This window comes from Coenobita brevimanus, chromosome 55 (assembly GCF_032717465.1).
Source record: "Coenobita brevimanus isolate Jiangsu-jjx chromosome 55, ASM3271746v2, whole genome shotgun sequence".
Classification (NCBI taxonomy): Eukaryota; Metazoa; Arthropoda; class Malacostraca; order Decapoda; family Coenobitidae; genus Coenobita; species Coenobita brevimanus.
The window spans coordinates 49505950-49525465 of record NC_137008.1 but is presented as its reverse complement, the minus strand read 5'-3'; the positions used below and the strand labels follow the sequence as shown (position 1 = coordinate 49525465).

At 42.6% G+C, this 19516-nt stretch overlaps 1 protein-coding gene across 1 annotated transcript in view; it reads left to right on the top strand.

The window, feature by feature from the left end:
• Positions 1–19516, top strand: part of Plc21C (Phospholipase C at 21C) — a 739135-nt gene that overhangs the window by 176007 nt on the left and 543612 nt on the right. Inside the window, exon 8 of the mRNA XM_080273643.1 lies at positions 16333–16523. Within this exon, the coding sequence (XP_080129769.1) occupies positions 16333–16523 (191 nt within the window). The remainder of the gene's footprint in view (positions 1–16332; positions 16524–19516) is intronic.

The following is a 19516-nucleotide window of genomic DNA, read 5'->3' as shown; positions in this document are numbered from 1 at the left end:
ATCACATCCACATCCACACCACAACGCTCCTTTATATCCTCATTCGTCAGCCTGTCTCTCCATGTGACTCCACCGGCTCCTCTTAAATAACTCATTTCCACTGCTCTCACTCACGACTTGTGTCCTTCCAACAACGTCCAAGCTTCACTTCCATACGTTAGAGTTGGTATCACAATACTGTCATGTAGTAACTTTTTCACTTCCATGCTCATTTCCCTGTTTCTTATCACTGCTTTCAAAGAACCAGCAACCTTTCTTCCCTGCTGTACCCTTTCATGCACTTCACCCTCCAAACCTCCATCCTTACTCATCACACTACCCAAGTACTTAAACATACTCACATTTTCAAATTCCTCACCATCCAACTTCGGTATACATTCACTGACTTCACCTCTCTCAGAGACCATCACTTTACTCTTCCCCACATTCACTTTTAGATTCCGTTTCTTACACACTCTCCCAAACTCATCCACCAAGCCTTGCAGCTCCCCTTCGTCTTCACTCAACAACAAAGTATCATCTGCAAACAACAGTACAGGGAGTTTCCAAACACTATCCTCTCTCACCAGGGCCACTCCAACATCCACTACCCTACCACCTTGTACCTCTTTTATTACCCCATCCATGTAAAGATTGAACAACCATGGAGACATGACACGTCCCTGTTTCAACCCAACTTTCAAAGAGAAAAATTCACATAATTCACCATCCACACGCACTGCAGCCTTCGCACCATCGTACATACTCTTCACAGCATTCAACAACTTCCCATGTACTCCATATATTCTTAACACTTGCCACAATCCTTGTCTATCCACCCTCTCATATGCTTTCTCCAAATCCATGAAATCCGCATACAACTTCTTTCCCTTCTCTAGAAACTTTCCACTAAAGATCTAAGAATGAATATCTGATCTACACAACCTCTTCCCTTCCTAAAGCCTCCCTGTTCTTCTCCAACTAATTTCTCTGTTCTTTCTCTAACTCTGTCAATAAGTATCCTACCATACACTTTTCCTATTATACTAAGAAGACAAATGCCCCTATGATTACCACACACTTCTTTTTCCCCTTTTCCTTTGTACAAGGGAATAATTATGCCTGACTTCCAATCCTCTGGGACTCTACCTTCCTCCCAGGCCAATCTGCACATCTTCCACATCCATTCTACTACTATCTCTCCCCCATGCTTCAGCATTTCACCACACACTCCATCAATTCCTGGGGCTTTCCCCGATTTAACTTTCTTCATTGCTTCCACAACTTCTATCCTACTGATTTCTTCCTGTCTTCTCACCTCCCTCCTTCTCTCATATATATATATATATATATATACAGTACCCTTGCGTCCAGCACGGTAATATTGTCATGCATGGGTCCCGTGTTGGACCAAAAACGTGTTGGACAAACAACAGAGCTTATGGGGAAAAATGAATTATGTCAGCAACCCTAGGAAAAGTCACCCTATATACCTACCATATACCTATACATATATTAGTACTGCTGGAATCATAATAAGTGGTACTATACTATGAATGATAACTAACCTTTTAGGATAGTGTTGGTGGGCTTGCTGTAGGTAGTCCTACTGGGTCCCCGGAGGATGGCTGCTGGTGTCACTAGCGGGTAATGGCTGCTGCTCCTCCTCAACCTCCCTCATAAATCCTTCGAAATTCCTCTCCCCTTTCTTCTGCCTCTCGATGAATTCTTGCTTGGTGGCCTGAGGGAGGTGCCGCTGCTTCTTGGGGTTCTCAGAAGGCTTTCTAGGCATCATGAGCTGAGTAAAATGCAGTAGCAAGGGCAGAAAATGCAGCGAGAAAAAAGCACCATCCAATGCGAATTATGCGAATGAGTGGCGCTGTGGCAGGAGAAATTTAACAAAACATCACGTGAGAGCAGAAGCGATTTTCATAGGGTGACGTCACGATAGCGGGCGGGGGAGGCTACTTAATCGGAAGTTTTGATTGGCTGTCAGCGTCACGGGAACGTCCAATATGACCGTGTTGGACCAGAGGTGATCGTGCTAGAGGCGAACTCTGTGGATTTCGCCCACTTCTCGGAGCTCCGTCCGTGTTATGCTTACGCACCCATTTTACAGCTCTTAAATCGTATTAAATTGTACAAATTTTTTGCTTTCCGTGCTGGACAAATGCGTGTTGGACGCAAGGGTACTTATATATACAGTAATCACTCCAATATCCGGATCAATAGAGCCATCGGTAGGTTCAGATATTGGTTTTGTCCGGATATTGGGCCCCAGCTTATGGACTTGTACTTACGGACCCTAACACAGAGAAACACCTATACAACTCCCTCCGGACATGCATAGCACCTATTTAACACCCAAATCACACCAATAAGGCACATAAATGACTGAAATAAATGCAATAGACACATAAAATGTGGGTTTAGAAGTATGTTCATACATTAATAAACATTCTGGTACTTATGGACTCTAACCGAACCTAACCTAACCGAACCTAACCGAACTCTGAAAAACACATTCCTACTGCACATGCATGAGGTAAGTTTAGTATGGAAAGAAGTACAGTATGACACTTTCTGGTAAGTATAGTATGGGAAAAAATACAATATGAAACATTCTGGTAAATATAGTATGGAAAATAGTACAACATGAAACATTTTGGCTACTTACAGCAAGTCCCTGGCCACCTCGATGAATAACCGCCTCCTCTCGGACTCTGACAGTAAGAACGATTTCCTGAAGCACTTGCACTACACTCTTCCTGAAGTCTTGCACTGAACTTAGTCACTAACACACAGAAGTCCGTTCTTTTCACAGTGTTCACTTTAGTCCAAATAATGTTCCATTAAATTTAAGTGTTGCACATTAACTTTTCCCAAGTTTTTTAAGTTTCCAAAGCCAAAACAAAGAAGGTTAGTTACGTTAAATTTCTTTTCTACTTAGTCTTTTCTCCCAACTTGAAAACCTTAACACAACACACCGTTTTTTTCACTGCACAACACTCAAAATTCCCGTGTGGTCTAGTGGAGAAGTTCTTGCTGTTTATTCACTGTCAGAGCCCGAGAGTATCACTGGCAGGCATCCAAGGGGTGCATCGGTGGGTAGTGGTGATGGCGTACCGACTACAGAAGACTCTGAAGACAGCCGCAAACTCACGTCGAGCGGTGACTCCACTGTAGCTGATGTGCTGGGCTGTGGCTCGGAGCATGAGGGCCTGTCTTGGGGAGGCAACGGAGTGGAACCAGGGCTTGGCACAGCGGGGGTCACGGGCCTGAAAAAACTGTCAATCGTTGACTGACGCAAGGACCGACGATTCTGGCGATTGATGATGCGCTGCCGGAAAGCACGCACTTCCTCCACGAGTCCCAAGGGCCCCATCTCCCTGTCGCAGTCTGGGTGTTCCAGGTAGTCTAGGACGAACTCTAGATGTTCCCGGAGTGCGCTCAGCTTGGGGATGGCTGGAGTAGTGTCCTGCTGGGCGGAGTCTGCATCATCATCGCCTTCGTCGTCGGAATCTTCAAGTTCGGGACTGACACCAGCAACCGAAGACGCGATCTCGATATCAGACAACGTCTGATACCCAGGATCGCCCTCGTCGTCGTCCAACCACTCACGAACATCGTCCACATCAACATCGTCGCCGTGCGTACGTAGCCGTGCATGGAAGTCATCCACGTCAAACCCTAGGAAATCGTACTCCACATCTGTTCCGAGAAGCAGACGAGACCAACCATTTTCAAGAGTTTTCACAGGGACTTCCTTCCATGCACTAGCCCAGTTGTACAGCACAGACTTGATGTTGTAGCGGCGAAGGTTTTCCAAAGTCCGCTTGCCTCGAGTGTCACGTCCTTCCCTGCGCTCGTCCTCGTCCTCGAGAACCACCATCACCTCGTCCAGGAACTTCCGACGGTACAGGCGCTTTGTTGCCACGATCACTCCTTGGTCCATTGGTTGAATGAGAGCAGTCGTATTAGGTGGCAGAAACATGCACCTAATACGGCCATTCTCAGCAACCAAGTCCTTGTCGCACGGGTGGGCAGGTGCATTGTCGAGGAGAAGGAGAGCCTTTACCTGGTCGCGAGGAATTCCCAGTGTCTTCGTCTGGTAATGTATGACCTCCTTGACGAAGTGATGGTGAAACCAGTCTTTGAAAATCACAGCTGTGAACCATGCTTTCAAAGAATGGTACCATACGACAGGAAGGACATCCATCACCCCACGAAGGCACCGAGGCTGCTTTGCACGGCCAACAATAACGGGCTTAAGCCGGTGCATGCCGTTAGCATTGGCACAACACAAAGCAGATATCCGTTCCTTAGAAAGCTTGCGGCCAGGTACACGCTTCTCCGTCTCATCGGCGAGAGTGTTCGTTGGCACCGAGCGATAGAATAGGCCAGTTTCGTCAGCGTTATAGACTTGACCGAGAGTGAGGCCCTCCCTGTCGATCAAGCCTTTCACCTTGTGCCGAAACTCGTCCACTCCATCCTCGTCAGCGTCCAATGCTTCGCCATGTGCTTTACGGTTAGTAAGGCCATGTCGCAACTTGAACGCGAAGAGCCAACCCTCGGATGCCTTGAAGTCTAGGGCGTCGTGAAGCCTTGCAAACTTCTCAGCAGCAGCCTTCAGCTCCGTTCCACGTACCATCACACCAGCTGCACGTTGCTGTCGATACCAAATCAACGTGGAGCGGTCGATCTCTGCATACTTGGGGGTAAACATAACCTTCCTCTCCACGTTGCGTTTGCTTCTCGACGAGAAGTCAGCCGTGTACTGCATGAGCTTGTCTCGGGAACGCTTGATATCAAACAAAGTCGACCGGGCCAGGTTGAACTCGCGGAGAATGCGAGAGGAAGACCAACCCTCATCAACCTTCTCCAATATCTCCCGTTTCTTCTCCAGAGTCAACACCACTCTCTTCCTTTTCTCAGGAGGCGGGGCCATCATCACACACACTAAGAGTAGGGCAGAGAGCAGCAGGAGGCCTTGCAGCAAGTACGGCACCACCACAAAAGCGAGCACGTGGGCAGCCATGGCGAAGAGCGTAGGTCTTGTCGCGGTGAGAGACAGGCGGGAAGTGGGGAGGATGCAGCGGCGCTCTATCGGACGTCGGAGGAATGACGAACCAAAACAATGCTCTCACGCGGCGCGCGGCAAGTTCAAATTACGGACGGCAAAAAATCGATTTTTTTTCCAATTTTTTTGGATTTTCGGACCATTTTGGGAATGTTTGATCCCAGGACGATAAGGTTCGGTTAGTGGGGATGTTCGGTTATTGGGCGTCCGGATATTAGAGGGATTACTGTGTATATATATATATATATATATATATATATATATATATATACAGTAACCCCTCCAATATCCGGATCAATAGAGCCATAGGCAGGTCCGGATAGTGGTCCTGTCCGGATATTGGGCCCCAGCTTATGGACTAGTACTTACGGACCCTAACTCTGAAAAACACCTACACAACTCCCTCTGGACATGCATAGCACCTATTTAAGACCCAAATCACACCAATAAGGGACATAAAAGACTGAAATAAATGCAAAAGAACCATAAAATGAGGTTTTAGAGGTGAGTTTATACAATATTAAACATTCTGGGTACTTACAAGTCCCTTGGTCTTGGACTGGTTTGAACCGCCAGTTTGCAGTCCACAGTTAATCCTCTGCACTCTAAATTCTAATTTCTTAACACTGCACAACACTGTAAATTCCTGTGTGTTCTAGTGGCAAGGTATTGCAGTTTATTCACTGTTTATTCACAAAAAACAAGCACCTGTGGCTTGCACTGTTATGAGTATCTGCTCTCCATCGGAGTTAAGCTGTGACTGTTGATGTTGGTGGGGTAACAGAGTTGCCAGATCGCAACAGCCACATTACCAATCTCCTCAACTTTCATTGTCAAATATAACTTTTCATTACCAAATTCGTAAAGCTAGCATATATTCTTCACTAATTATATATACAAGTGGAAATACATGTAATCACTCTCCTTATAACTAACACCATGTTGATTATTTTCACACTATGTAGGGTAGCAGATTAATCAGAGAGAGCAAACAATCCACCATCTCCATCCTGTGTATCCTCATACATGTGAAAAATCCATTTGGTAATGCATTATTCTAATGCATTACCAAACGAATTTTTCATTACCAAATTGGCCCACACTTGGTAATGAAAAATACCAAATGGCAACCTGACAGGGGAGGGGGGAGTGGGAAGAGAGGAAGGGGTGAAGGGACCATGGTGTAACAGCTGTTTGGCGCCAGGCGGGAATTTCAAATTATGGGAAGGAAAAAAGTCAGATTTTTTTCGAATTTTTTGCAGTTTTTGGCCCATTTTGGGAATATTGGATCCCAGGAGGATTATGTCCGGTTAGTGGGGATGTTCGGATATTGGGCGTTCGGATATTAGAGGGATTACTGTATATATATATATATATCTATCTATCTATCTATATATATATATAGTTATATATATATATATATATATACATATATATATATATATATGTGTATATATATATATATATATATATATATATATATATATATATATTTTTTTTGGGTTTTCGGACCATTTTGGGAATGTTGGATCCCAGGACGATAAGGTCCGGGTAGTGGGGATGTTCGGTTATTGGGCGTCCGGATATTAGAGTGATTACTGTACATAAGTTACTTTTCTGTAGCGGACAAAGAAGCAGATGTTGATTCTCAGTCAGTGGCTCATTTTGTATCGAGTATACTGTAGAACGTCCACTTATGATTTTCCGCAGGATTAGATTAATTGAAAACACCAACTTTGTCCACTTAAACTTAGTCTTCTAAACATTTGTTCCATTCGAAGTAAGATAGACTGTGTTAGTGTACTTTTAAATCAGCATGAACTTAACATTTTGTGTTTGATCAAAACTTGGTTGTTTCATGTGCTTTGCCTAAGATGTATAAGTGTTCCCAGACCTGCTGCTGACCATCTAGGTGAAAGTGTAGGACTCATCTACTCTGTGGTGCTCAGAACTATTATGTAAATTTTGGCTTTACTCCATATTCGTTTGAATTTACGGAAGTTCAGCAAGACCTCACTGTAACGGACTAATTGGGGCCCAAACCATTCCGTCAAAAGTGAAATTGTGATAAATGCGACATCCGGACTTCCCCCAACTAACTCAGACTTTTTCCGATATATCAGACATTAGTTCACATCGCACCAACGGTTTTTAAACTGCTTTCACTACCATTGCAATACTGTACTGTATTATACCTTCACTACATTAATCATGTGGTATGATATATATAATAATATGGTACTGTACTGTACACTGATAGACATGTCTTTTATTTACCTTATTGTGGTGAACATAGCTGAAGTTGTCAGGTAGTCTGGACTGCTTCTGGCTTTATCGGGCTTTTTCCTGTACATGGGAATAGTCTGGTAGCTCCTTGATTCCGATAAAAGCGAATTCTTGTCTATTGAAATCCATTATATCGAGGTTTTATTGTATTAATAAACTTTCATCACCAAACTACTAGAGTTGCAATTTTTATTGACCAGTCCATGCTGGCTCGAATTGAGGCTTTATGGAGGAGTTTGGCCAGTTTCTAGAAATATTTTAAATCTGGTGGATTGGTTGTGGCAGTTTCTGTTATTGGATTAACAGCCCACAGTTGAAATCTTTTTCTTTGGAATACTGTATTTTAAATCTGATGGATTGGTTGTGGCAGTGTCTGTTATTGAATTGACTACCCACAGTTAAAATCTTTTTCTTTGGAATTTCTTGAATTGAACGATCAGAATATATATATATTTTTTTCAGTCGTGTGTATCAAACAGCTCGCATCTCAGGACATGCCCTAAATTTGATCTTATCCCCAGTTGGTTACAGTCACATTCTGAATGTGGAGATTCATTTAATTCATCCTGTTATCATTGACCATGCTTTGATTACTTTCATATTTCAGATCCCAAAACCCCCTTCTGATAAAAAGATTTTCAGGTTTAGAAATTACAGGAATATTGACTGATGTGAAGTTGATCAGCATTTAAATAGCACTGATTCTTCTGTTGTTTCTTCTGACAATTTGGTGAATATATAGTCAGCTCGTTATATGACTGTTTGCCACATGATACATTGTTTCAACAGTAATTTTAAAATTATGCCCTTTTTTCAGAATAATGATAATTAATTGGTCACGAATTTACTAGAATGATAATTGCCACAGCCACCTATGAGAATCTCGTGCGAGCATGGTGATGCTCACAGGCTGACAGTCAACTGTCTTAGCCAACATGGCTACCGAGTGTGTACATTCTCTGTGATTGTCAGCCTTTCATTCCACTGTCTGTATGAAAGGCCATTGAAACACCATTGTTATCACCAAATGACACTGCAGGTGCTTAAAATACAGTGCGGTGTGCAAGAGTAAATGGAGCAATAACTTGATGTGTGTGAAATACAGAAATTTGTGGCTTGGAAATCATGTTCACCATATGTACACAGTTTTCCAGTCAGCTGATTAAGCCATGATGGCTGCCCAACATTTACATGTGCTGTAATCGTCTTCCTTTTGTTCTGTTTTGTGCATGAAAGGCCACTGAAACACCATTGCTATCACCAGATAACAGTACTAGTGCATAACAGATAGTGCAGTGTGTGATAATAAGTGAAGTGATAACTTTTTGTGAGTGAAATACTGAAACTTGTGACTTGGAAATCATGTCAATAGTATGTACACAGCCTCCCAATCAGCTGATGACAGTGCCTTACAGGGAACTGAATGAGGCAAGATGTCCGCCCAATGTTTACTTTTACTGTGGTTGTCTGCCTTTTGTTCCATTTTGTGCATGAAACATTATTTCTGTCACCAAACAACAGTGCAAGTGTGTAACGAATAGTGCAGTGTATGACGTTAAGTGAAGTGATAACTTTTTGTGTGTAAAATTTTGGAGCTTATGACTTGGAAATCATATCTGGCAAGCATGCTACCCGTAGTGGAATGTGTGGTGCTGCTGAGGGGTGCCAAGGGCAAGCCTAAAAGGGTAAGTTTGTTTATATTTTAGGTGTCATGGGTTAGAGCACCCACCCTAACCCAATTGAACCCATGTTATATCAAGCCCATTATACGATAAATCGTTATGGTTTTTACTTTATGCAACCCTGTCATATGGCGAGTTGTGATTGTACATGATAATGAGCTTGTGTCTGTCTTTCATCATCATTGTCCTGAAGTAGTATAGACAACCACTGTATGTGATGATTCTCAGTGTTATGGGCCATCTATCAATTGTTTGTGTAGACAGTGCGGAAAAGCAGAATGTGAAAGACACGTGCATTGGACTGAACTTAATCATTTGTGTTATGTGTTTATGAGAAGGGCTGTTGCTCGTATTGTAACTCAAAAGGCAATGTATTGTCAGGGTAAAGTTGATATACATTGTAGTGAAAAAAAAAAAAAAAAAAAAAAAAAAAAAAAAAAAGGCTTCATTCATGAATAATCTTGTCAATCGGAATAATATAACTGTTAAACCATGTTAGGTATCTGATACCCAGCTGGCTTCTAATTTTGTTTCTTCACAATTAAGATATTTCTCAAACAAAATTAATTAAACAGTGAATCTTTCAGTGAGGAAATTCTCAGTTGAATTCCAATCGTGGCCACAATAGCCAGTGTGATTTCATCTCTTCATCCACCGGATATAAAAGAGTTAAGCATTACATCTGATCTTAAAATATATTGCCCACTTTGTTTCATTCAATGTGTCATAGTTACCAGATGTGTATGAACATGCAGCAAACTTTTTTTGTAAAATGGTAAACAAGTGCTTCATAGAAGGCAACTTTGTAGAGTTTGAGACACATGCTTTGCTCCGGTGCCTACCTAAGAAACCTGGTCTTGTTTTTTTTTTTTTTTTTTTTTTTTTTTTTTTTTTTGTGTCCGACTCTGGGCATAGGCTTCACAGCCTGCTATCAAGGCCCAGCAGTCCTCCTACATACCATGCACCTCTACATGTCACCACTTCGGCGCTAACACCCACCGTCCATATTGAATACATGCTAGGGCTGTCCCATACAGGACTGGTGTATTGGTATTAGCGGGGGTATTTTTATGACATGTCGGCGGGGCTTCTGGTAGATCAGTAAAGCCTGATTTAATGTAATTCAAATCCTTAAACTGATGTTGAGAGCATGTTATATTATCATCCTGCCTCTAACTTGTTCTCCAGAATTATACAGCAAGCTGTATTAGATCAACTCGTACCATTACTGGAATGAAACAGAATTGTTCCTCCCATTCATTTGGCATAGAGGAAATACCACTGACCAGAAACTGCACTAAAGATTCTAGAAGACTTGCTTCTGAACACCTGCAGTGGGATTTCGTCTCTCTTGGTTCTGTTGGATCTGTTGGTGGCATTTGACACAGATCATGAAATAGCTACTGCTAAATGACCTGCACTTACTGTATTTGGTGTCCATGATGATGCTCTTTTGCTCCATAAGTCGTACCAGTATGTGTCTGACAGATCTCAGAGAGTAAATGTGGTAAGCACTTGCTCGTGCACAATCCCCCTTCTATTTAGAGTTCCTCCAATTTTTTTTTTTTCTTTCTTTATTCTTTTTTTCCCGGCTAGTATTTTATGTGTATGCGTCAACGCAAGATTGTGCAATCAGAGAGAAAAGAAGAGTTTTTTAGTTGGAGATAGTAATGGAAAAGCATGGAATGTGAAAGTGGATGGAGTAGTTGGTGAATGGGGTGTGCCTGCAGAAGTGGATGAGAATGGTAGTACTGTAGTGGACATTTGTGTGGGGAGGGGGTTGGTGATAGCCAGTACCCTCTTGAGGCACAATATGATCCACAAGTATATGTGACGAGTGATGAGAAAGATGACTGGTGAACTGAATAAACAAAAGGCAGTGATTGATCATGTGTGTTTGGATGAGAGAATGAGAAGGTACGTAATGGATGCAAGAGCATACAGAGGTTGGAGGAGTGGACTTCCTTATCAACACTTGGTGGTGGTGAAAGTCAAGGTTCAAGTGCAGTGGAGGAATAGAAGGAGGGAAGGACAAGGAAGAGGTAGTCCATACAAGGAGGGTAGAAAGGGTGCAAGAGGATGGGAAAAAGAATATAGGAGAGAAAAGGAGCAATTGGGTAAATATTGGTTTGGAGCAGATGGGGGAGGTGGACAGTGTGTGTAAGATATTCACAGAAGAAATCTGTGCAGCATGTGAGTAGGTGTGTGGGGAGAAGGGAGGACGAAAGGGGGTGTAAGGCTGCAGTGCCTGTGGATATTGAACCAAGTGAATTTTTCCCTCTGAATATTGGATTGAAACAGAGTTGTGTCTTGTGTCCATGGTTGTTCAATCTGCATCTGCATGGGGTTGTAAAGGAGATGTAAGGCAGGGTTAGTGGATATTGGAGTGTCGCTAATGAGACAGCGCACCATTTAGAAACTTCCTGTACCATTGTTTGTAGATTATACTGTACTATTAAGTGAAGACGAAGGGGAACTGCAAAGCTTGGTGAATTAATATGAGAGAGTGTGTAAGAAACGGAATCTAAAGGTGAATGTAGGGAAGAGTAAAGCTCTAGTCTCCGAGAGAAATGAAGTCACTGAATGTACAGTGAGGTTAGATGATGAGGAAATGGAAAATGTGAGTGCATTTAAGTACCTGGGTAGTGTGATGAGTAAGGATGGAAGTTTAGAGGATGAAGAGCTTGCAAGGAACAATGGTTGCTGGTTCTTTGAAAGCAGTGATAAGAAACAGGGAAGTGAGCATGGAAGTAAAAAAATTGCTGCAGGATGGTATTGTGATACAAACTCTAACATATAGGAGTGATGCTTGGACCTTGCTGGAAGGACTTAAGTCAAGTCAGAGCAGTGGAAATGAGTTACTTGAGGGGAGCATGTGGAGTTACATGGAGAGACAGAATGACAAGTGAGGAAGTGGAGGAGCATAGTGGTGTGGATGTGGATGTAATAGAAAGCATTAGGAGAAATACATTGAGGTGGTTTGGCCATGTGTAGAGGATGTTGAACTATAGGCTAATGAGGAGAGTGTATGTGAGCGAGATGGAGGGTTGTAGAGGGAGAGGGAGGCCAAGGATGAGATGGACGGATGGAGTTGAAAGGGAGGGTGAGCTGGGAGCAGGACATTGAAATGGCGGAGGACCGAGTGACTTGGAGATGATTTGTTTGTGGCCACCTCTTACAGGATTCAGGCATCTGACAGTTGACAGATAGATAGATGGGTAGATAGATAGATAAAGAAGTTAGTAGGAGAGTGAAAGATAAAAATAGTAGATTGGGAGTGGAGAAGGGAGAAAAAGTGAGCAGATGGAGAGAACACTAAGGAACTGATAAACAGAGAATGAAAGTAATGTGAGTATAAGTGGCAGGGGAATGGCTGGGAGAAGGAGGGAGGTGACAAGGGAGGAAGAGATCAGTAGGATGGAAGTAGTGGAAGCTATAAGAAAGTCAAAATGGAGAAAACTCCAGGAAGTGGTGGAGTGTGTGGTGAAATGATGAAGCATGGGGGAGAGTAATACTGTATAGATTATGGTTATTTCCCCCTTTTATTGTGTGGTAAAGTGAAAGGAAAAAGATGCAAAAATTTTTTATGATTCCCGGCCGCATATTCTCTTCTCAGTGTTTTTCTTTAATAGGTCAGCATAAATACACTTTTTACGATAGGATCCTGGTTGCAGTGTTATTTTGAAGCTGAATAGTTGTACTTGATCGTAGTATGTTCAAAAAAGGAAAACTAAAGAAACTCAAAAATCAAAATGACATTGAAGTTAGGTGAAAACCAAAAATTTTATACTTTGCTGTAGAAAATATTTAACAAAAAAAAAAAAAGCTAATATTTATAAATCTGGTTTAAACCATGCAAAACTACAATAAATTACCATTATAATGATATATAGGTTGTGGCAGTTTATGTATGTTACTGCGTGGAAAAGCAAAAGAAAAAAGATGCACAATTTTGTATGATTCTCAGCCACATGTTTGCATAGCGATCATTTATTTTCTGTCGTTCTGTGTCAGTATAGTGTTCATGATGAAATTCTTGTTTTGGTATAAGTTAGGCAAAAATAAAAAATTGTATACCTTGCCGTAGAGAAATATTTAGCGAAAAAAATGCCAATAAAGATTTATAGATCTGGTTTAAACCTTGCAAAACTGCAATAAATTACCTTCATAAAGATATATAGTTTATGGCAATTTATGCATGTTACTGCATGGTAAAGCGAATAAACAAGATGCACAGTTTTGTATGATATTCTGCTGCATGTTCACATAACGATCATTTTCTTTGATCGGTCTGTGTAAATATAGCTTTCATGGTAAAATGCTCGTTTTGGTGTCATTGTAAAGCTGCATAGTTGTACTTTATCGTAGTATGTTCGAAAAAGGAAAACAAAGAAAATAAAAAGTCAAAATGACGAGTTGAAGTTAAGCAAAAAAACAGAAATTTTATACCAAGCTGTAGAGAAATACTCACCAAGAATAAAGTAATAAAGAGACAAAGCCACGAGTCAGATCAGTTGTGCAGTACCCACCACGCATAGAGCAACCATTCCTTGATGTCACATTCGAGTCTCTTTGTAATGGCGCATAAACGCGATTTATGGTGAATATTTTACAATAATATCGTAAAATGACGCATAAACACGCCTTTGGAATCTCTGATGTTGGATTTGAAGTGACATGAAAATGTGTCATTGGAATCTCAGAGGGTTACGATGTTGCAGCTGGCTTATGGGGAGGATTGTTTGAGTCATATACAGTGTCACAAGTGGTTCCAGCCATTCAGATTCTGAAAAACATCCATCAAAGATGATCCCAAATCTGGACAGCCTTCCACATCAACAAACAGCAGTCATGTTGACAGAGTGCGTGCTGTGAAGTGTGAAATGTGACTTGTGACATCATAAAGTTTTAGTAGAAGTAGGTATCTGTAAAAGTTCATGCCACACAATTTTAACCGAAAAACTGGATCTGCATTGTGTTGCCACAGAATTCATGCCGCGTCTGCTACAGTAACAGATGAGCAAAAAGAGAACCGTGTCACAGTCAGTCAGGGAGCTGTTTGAGTGTTCTAATGCTGATGAAAACTTTCTGGAAAAATGTTATTTCAGGTGATGAAATGTGAGTGGACAACTACAATGTTGAAACAGAAAGGCACTCATCTCAGTGGGCTGGGACATCGTCACTGCAACCAAAAAAAAAAAGCACATCAGAGTTGCTCAAAAGTGAAGGTGATGTTGATTGTCTTTTTTTACTGGATGGGCATTGTTCATCATGAGTTTTTTTTTTTTTTTTTTTTTTTTTTTTTTTTTTAAATGCGAGGAAGAAGGAACCAAAGGCCATGAGCCCGCAGTAACAGTTCCCTCCAAGGGAAAAACAAAATACAATAGAGAGCCAAATTCAAGATCCGATCATTTTGAGATGCCTGGACACACTGCGTTTGAAAGACTGGAGATCATAGGCAGCAGGAAATACAGATAGAGGGAGACAGTTCCAGAGCTGACCTGTTGCATAAATGAAAGACTGGGAGTAACGGTTAACTCTTGCATTAGAGAGTTGGACAGAAAAGGGATGAGAGTTTGCTGCCAGACGGGTGCTACGCGCCCGTCGTAGAGGTGGAGGAATGCAAGCAGACAGTTCAGAGGAGCAGTGACCATTAAAGTAGCGATAGAAAAGAGATAAAGATGCAACAGTGCGGCAAAGAGACAGAGGTTGAAGGGAGTCAGTAAGAGGAGGAGAGTTGATGAGACGAAAAGCCTTTGACTCCACCCTATTGAGAAGAGCTGTATGTGGGGAGCCTCCCCACACATGAGAGTTGTACTCCACACAGGGGCGGATAAAACCCCTGTATAGAGTCAACAATTGTGCAGGGGTAAAGAAAGAGCGGAGTCGTCTTAGCACACCCAATCTCTTGGAAGCAGATTTTACAAGAGATGTAATATGATCTTTCCAAGATAAGTCCCGAGTAAATGAAACCCCAAGCATGTTTGTTCCACATGGTCAGACAGTTAATAAAGCGTTTTACTTGGACATCCCAAAGTGTTTGAGGGAAGTAGTGCAAAGGATGAGGCGTGAGGCATAGACAAAAAAAACATGGATGCTACACCATGACCCAGCCACCTTGCTTTCCAGATTTGGCCCCTGCACTTTTTTTTTTTTTTTCTCCCAGAGTTGAAATCCACCCTGAAAGGTCACCAGTTTCAGATGATGGAAGAAAATTTGCTTCAAGAACTGCATGCCATCCCTGAAATGGCATTCCAGGATTTGTTCCAGATCTGGAAAAACCTGTTGTATGAACACTGGAGGGGAGTATTTTGAAGGAGACAAATATGATGAAGTTATCAGTAAACAAATTAGTTTTTTTGAATAATATGCTTTCCTTTTGAACAGACCTCATATACTAAAGCTGTTTTAGTCAATATCTAACAGGCTTGTACGTGTTTACAATTATTCATCAATTTTGAGTGGGTTCATAATGTGTATCTTGCTACAGTACAGGTGTATATTAAATGTTTCTTTCAGTAATGAACAACAAAACAGATCAGACATTTTCAGGGCCTTTATCATCAAGGGCACCACCCTTCCCGTAATAAATATTCATAACAAATGGTGTAATACAGTACAGAGGACTCATTAAACAGAATTAATTACTAATCTCACTCCGCATTCCCAGATGCATTCAGCACCACACCAGAATCCACCCACAGCCTAACTTGTTTTCATCTTTTTAGTTGCAGATCCTACAATCCCAAGATCAAATGGTGGCCAGGAACCTAACACTGAATCAGCTATTCCTAGATTATCCCTCTTCCGAACTACGCTATTAACAGACAACTGTAATGTTCTTTCCATGCATCCTTGATATTCTTACTGCTGACTACTACCTTGCCTTTGTCATTCTTTGCACACTGTTCACCACAGGTATCACTATTTTCTCATTTCATTTGTAATGCTATTCTAAGTATTTGTTCTAGTCATTGATATTATGTAACTTGTTCAGGAGGGATCCCTGAGCCGGTATATTAGCCTATAGAGCTCATATTCTAGCCCTGTGGAAGGCTGCAAAGTTCTCCTGCTTATCTCTTCAAGATAGACCACAAGAAAAGAAGGCATTAGGGTTAGTGGTTGATGATAGAGCTCCAGGTCCAAGTTCCAAATGATAGTCATGTGGAATTTTTGCTGTGTTGCAAGATGGAGGAATGGAGTTTTGAGGCATAAAAACAGCAAGATTCTTTTTGTCTTGATAGAAGATGATATTTATAAATCAAAAATCACCTTTACTCTATGTTGCACTTTCTTTCTCACCAGAACGGATCAGTCCTACAACTCAGGGAAAAAGGGCAAAATTCGTGGTATGAACATAGAACAGCTTGTGAGATTCTTGAACGAGGAGCAGAGAGACCCCCGCCTCAATGAGATCCTCTACCCATATGCTGATTCTGCCAAGGCCAAGGAAGTCATCAGGGACTATGAACCTGCTAAGGATAATATCTCCAAAAGTTAGTTGAGGTTTCATGTAATTTTATGTTACTAGGAATGCATATTACAGTAATTTGGTTAACGGAATATTTTGTAATGTTAATAGGCTCAGCTTATTATCAGCTTCCAGTATTATTATTATCTTGTGATACTCAGGTATTGCATTAGTGCTGTGTTTTGTAATGATTGTGCAGGTACAGCATAGTACTTCCTCTGTATGAAATAGGGATGCATAGAGAAAATTACAATTAACCCCTAAAAGACGGGTGTCCACATATTCTGTCCAAGGGTACTAGGGCCAAAAAGATGGGTGCCCGCATATGCAGTCACACTCCCCACCCCCCAAACCCACCCCACCCACCTCTACCCCCCTACCACCACACCCACCCCTACCCACCCCTACGCTCACCTCCCCACCCCGACCCCTCTGCTGTCCTCCCACTGCCCCCTACTACCCAACCCCCAAACCCTATGGCCCCACAACTCCCCCCACCATCCCCTCAACTCCCCCACTGCCCCCTACCACCTCTAACCCCCATCCTCCCAACACCCCAACCCTCCTCACCCCCATCCCTCCTCACCCCCATCCCTCCTCACCCCCATCCCCATGCCCCCCACAACCCCCCATCCCCCATCCCTCAACCACTCCCCCGCCAATCCCCACTCCTGCACCATCCCCCCACCACCCTATACAATCCCCCCCATCACCCCTACCCCCTATCCCCCACCCCCAACAGCCCACCCCCTACCTTCCCTGAACCCACCACCTCCCCACACCCCAAACCCCCCACACACCCCCAAACCACTCCAACCCCCACTGCCACCCCCACCCTTTTCCCCCCATCCCCCAGTTCCCCATCCCCCATCCCCCACTTCCCACTCCCACCCTACCCCCCTCACACCTATCCCCCACCTCCCTCAAGCACCCAGCCCCCCCTCCCTGCACCACCCCACACACACACCACCACCACTCCCCACAAACCCCTCCCCCATATTGCACCCACCAATTATGCCCATCCTGAGCATGTCAAAACATTCCAATGCCTGTATTTTAGGGGTTAAGATAAAAGCAAATGAAACAGAGGGCTCATTTTCATATACTGTATAGTCAGCCAAAAAAGTCGTGTATTCGTTCCAAACCCCGTAATCATTTTAACATGACTGGAAGTAACAGGGATAGCTGCACAAGTCTGGCGGCAGTGTCAGACTTGATGGTGGTGGGGGTGAATGGTTTGGGGGTGGAGGTGGGGTAATGGAGGATGTGTGTGCTGTAGTTATTGTTGGCAGTGTAGTCTAGCAATACACCACAGTTTACATGTAATCAGACTATACTGCAGTTTCATATACTGTACATGGGTTGTCACGTCTGAGTCATCTTTGATATTTGGAATACTTCAGAGGATGGAATAACAGTGAAATATGTTTAATAACGAGTGTTTGGAGGTTAATGAAACATCATGATGATGATAAAATAAAACAGCATTTATTAGTGATAACATGAATCTCCCCTCAATTTCCTGTCACTCAATACAGATAACTAAATGACAGTGAAGATATGACTATATGCTGGTGGGTGTATAGTTTGGTTTCATCACCTTGTAGAACATATGCGGCTAGGTTTCCTTCACCCCTTTACCAAAACACCAACTACTTGTGGAAACAAATGCTTTTCTCGTTATTACTGTGAAATGCCTCTGTGTTACACCATACATGGTATGTAATATTTGTGAAGCTTGGATGTTGTTGGAAGGGCACAAATCAAGAGTGAGAACAGTGGAAATGAGTTATTTAAGTGGAGCCTGTGGAGTCACATGGAGAGACAGGCTGACAAATGAGGATATAAAGGAGCGTTGTGGTGTGGATGTGGATGTGATTGGAAGCGTTAGGAGGAATACACTGAGGTGGTTTGGCCATGTGGAGAGGATGGAGGGTGAAAGACTGATGAAGAGAGTGTATGTGAGTGAGGTGGAGGGGGGAAGAGGGAGGGGGAGGCTGAGGATGAGATGGAGGGATGGGGTGGAGAGGTATATGAGAGAGGGGGGTGTGAGTTGGGAGCAGGGCGGTGAAATGGCAGGGGACAGGGCAACGTGGAAGCGATTTTTTTTTGGCCACCTCGAATGGGATTAAGGCATCTGGCAACAGATAGATTTTTTTTTTTTTTTTTTTTTTTTTTTTTTTTTTGGTGAGGAAGAAGGAACCAAAGGCTGAGCCCACATTAACATTCCTTCCAAGAAAGAAAAAAATAATAATATAAAAGAGAGCCATATTCAAGATCCATTCATTTTGAGATGCCTGGACACACTGTGTTTGAAAGACGGGAGATCATAGGAAGTAGGAAATACAGACAGAGGGAGACAGTTCCTGAGTTGACCTGTTGCATAAATGAAGGACTGAGAGTAACGGTTAACTCTTGCATTAGGGAGTTGGACAGCAAAGGGATGAGAGTTTGTTGCTAGATGGGTACTATGCATCCGTCGTAGAGGTGGAGGGATGCAAGCAGACACTTCAGAGGAACAGTGACCATTGAAGTAGCGATAGAAAAGAGATAAAGAGGCAGCAGCATGGCGAAGAGACAAAGGTTGAAGGGAGCCAGTAAGAGGAGCAGAGTTAATGAGACGAAAAGCCTTTGACTCCACCCTGTTGAGAAGAGCTGTATGTGGGGAGCCTTCTCACACATGAGAGTTGTACTCTAAACAGGGGCGAATAAAACCCCTGTATAAAGTTAACAACTGTGCAGGAGTAAAGAAGACACAGAGTCAGCTTAGCACACCCAATCTCTTGGAAGCAGATTTCACAAGAGATGTAATATCTTTCCAAGATAAGTCCTGTGTGAATGAAACCCCAAGCATGTTCAAGGATGATGCAGGATTGATATGGATATTATTAAACATCAGTGGGTATTCCTGCAGAAGATTTTGACAGGTTGATAGGTGTAAAAATTGAGTCTTTGATGCATTAAAAACAACCAGATTATTTTTACCCCAGTCAGAGATACGGGCCAAGTCAGACATTA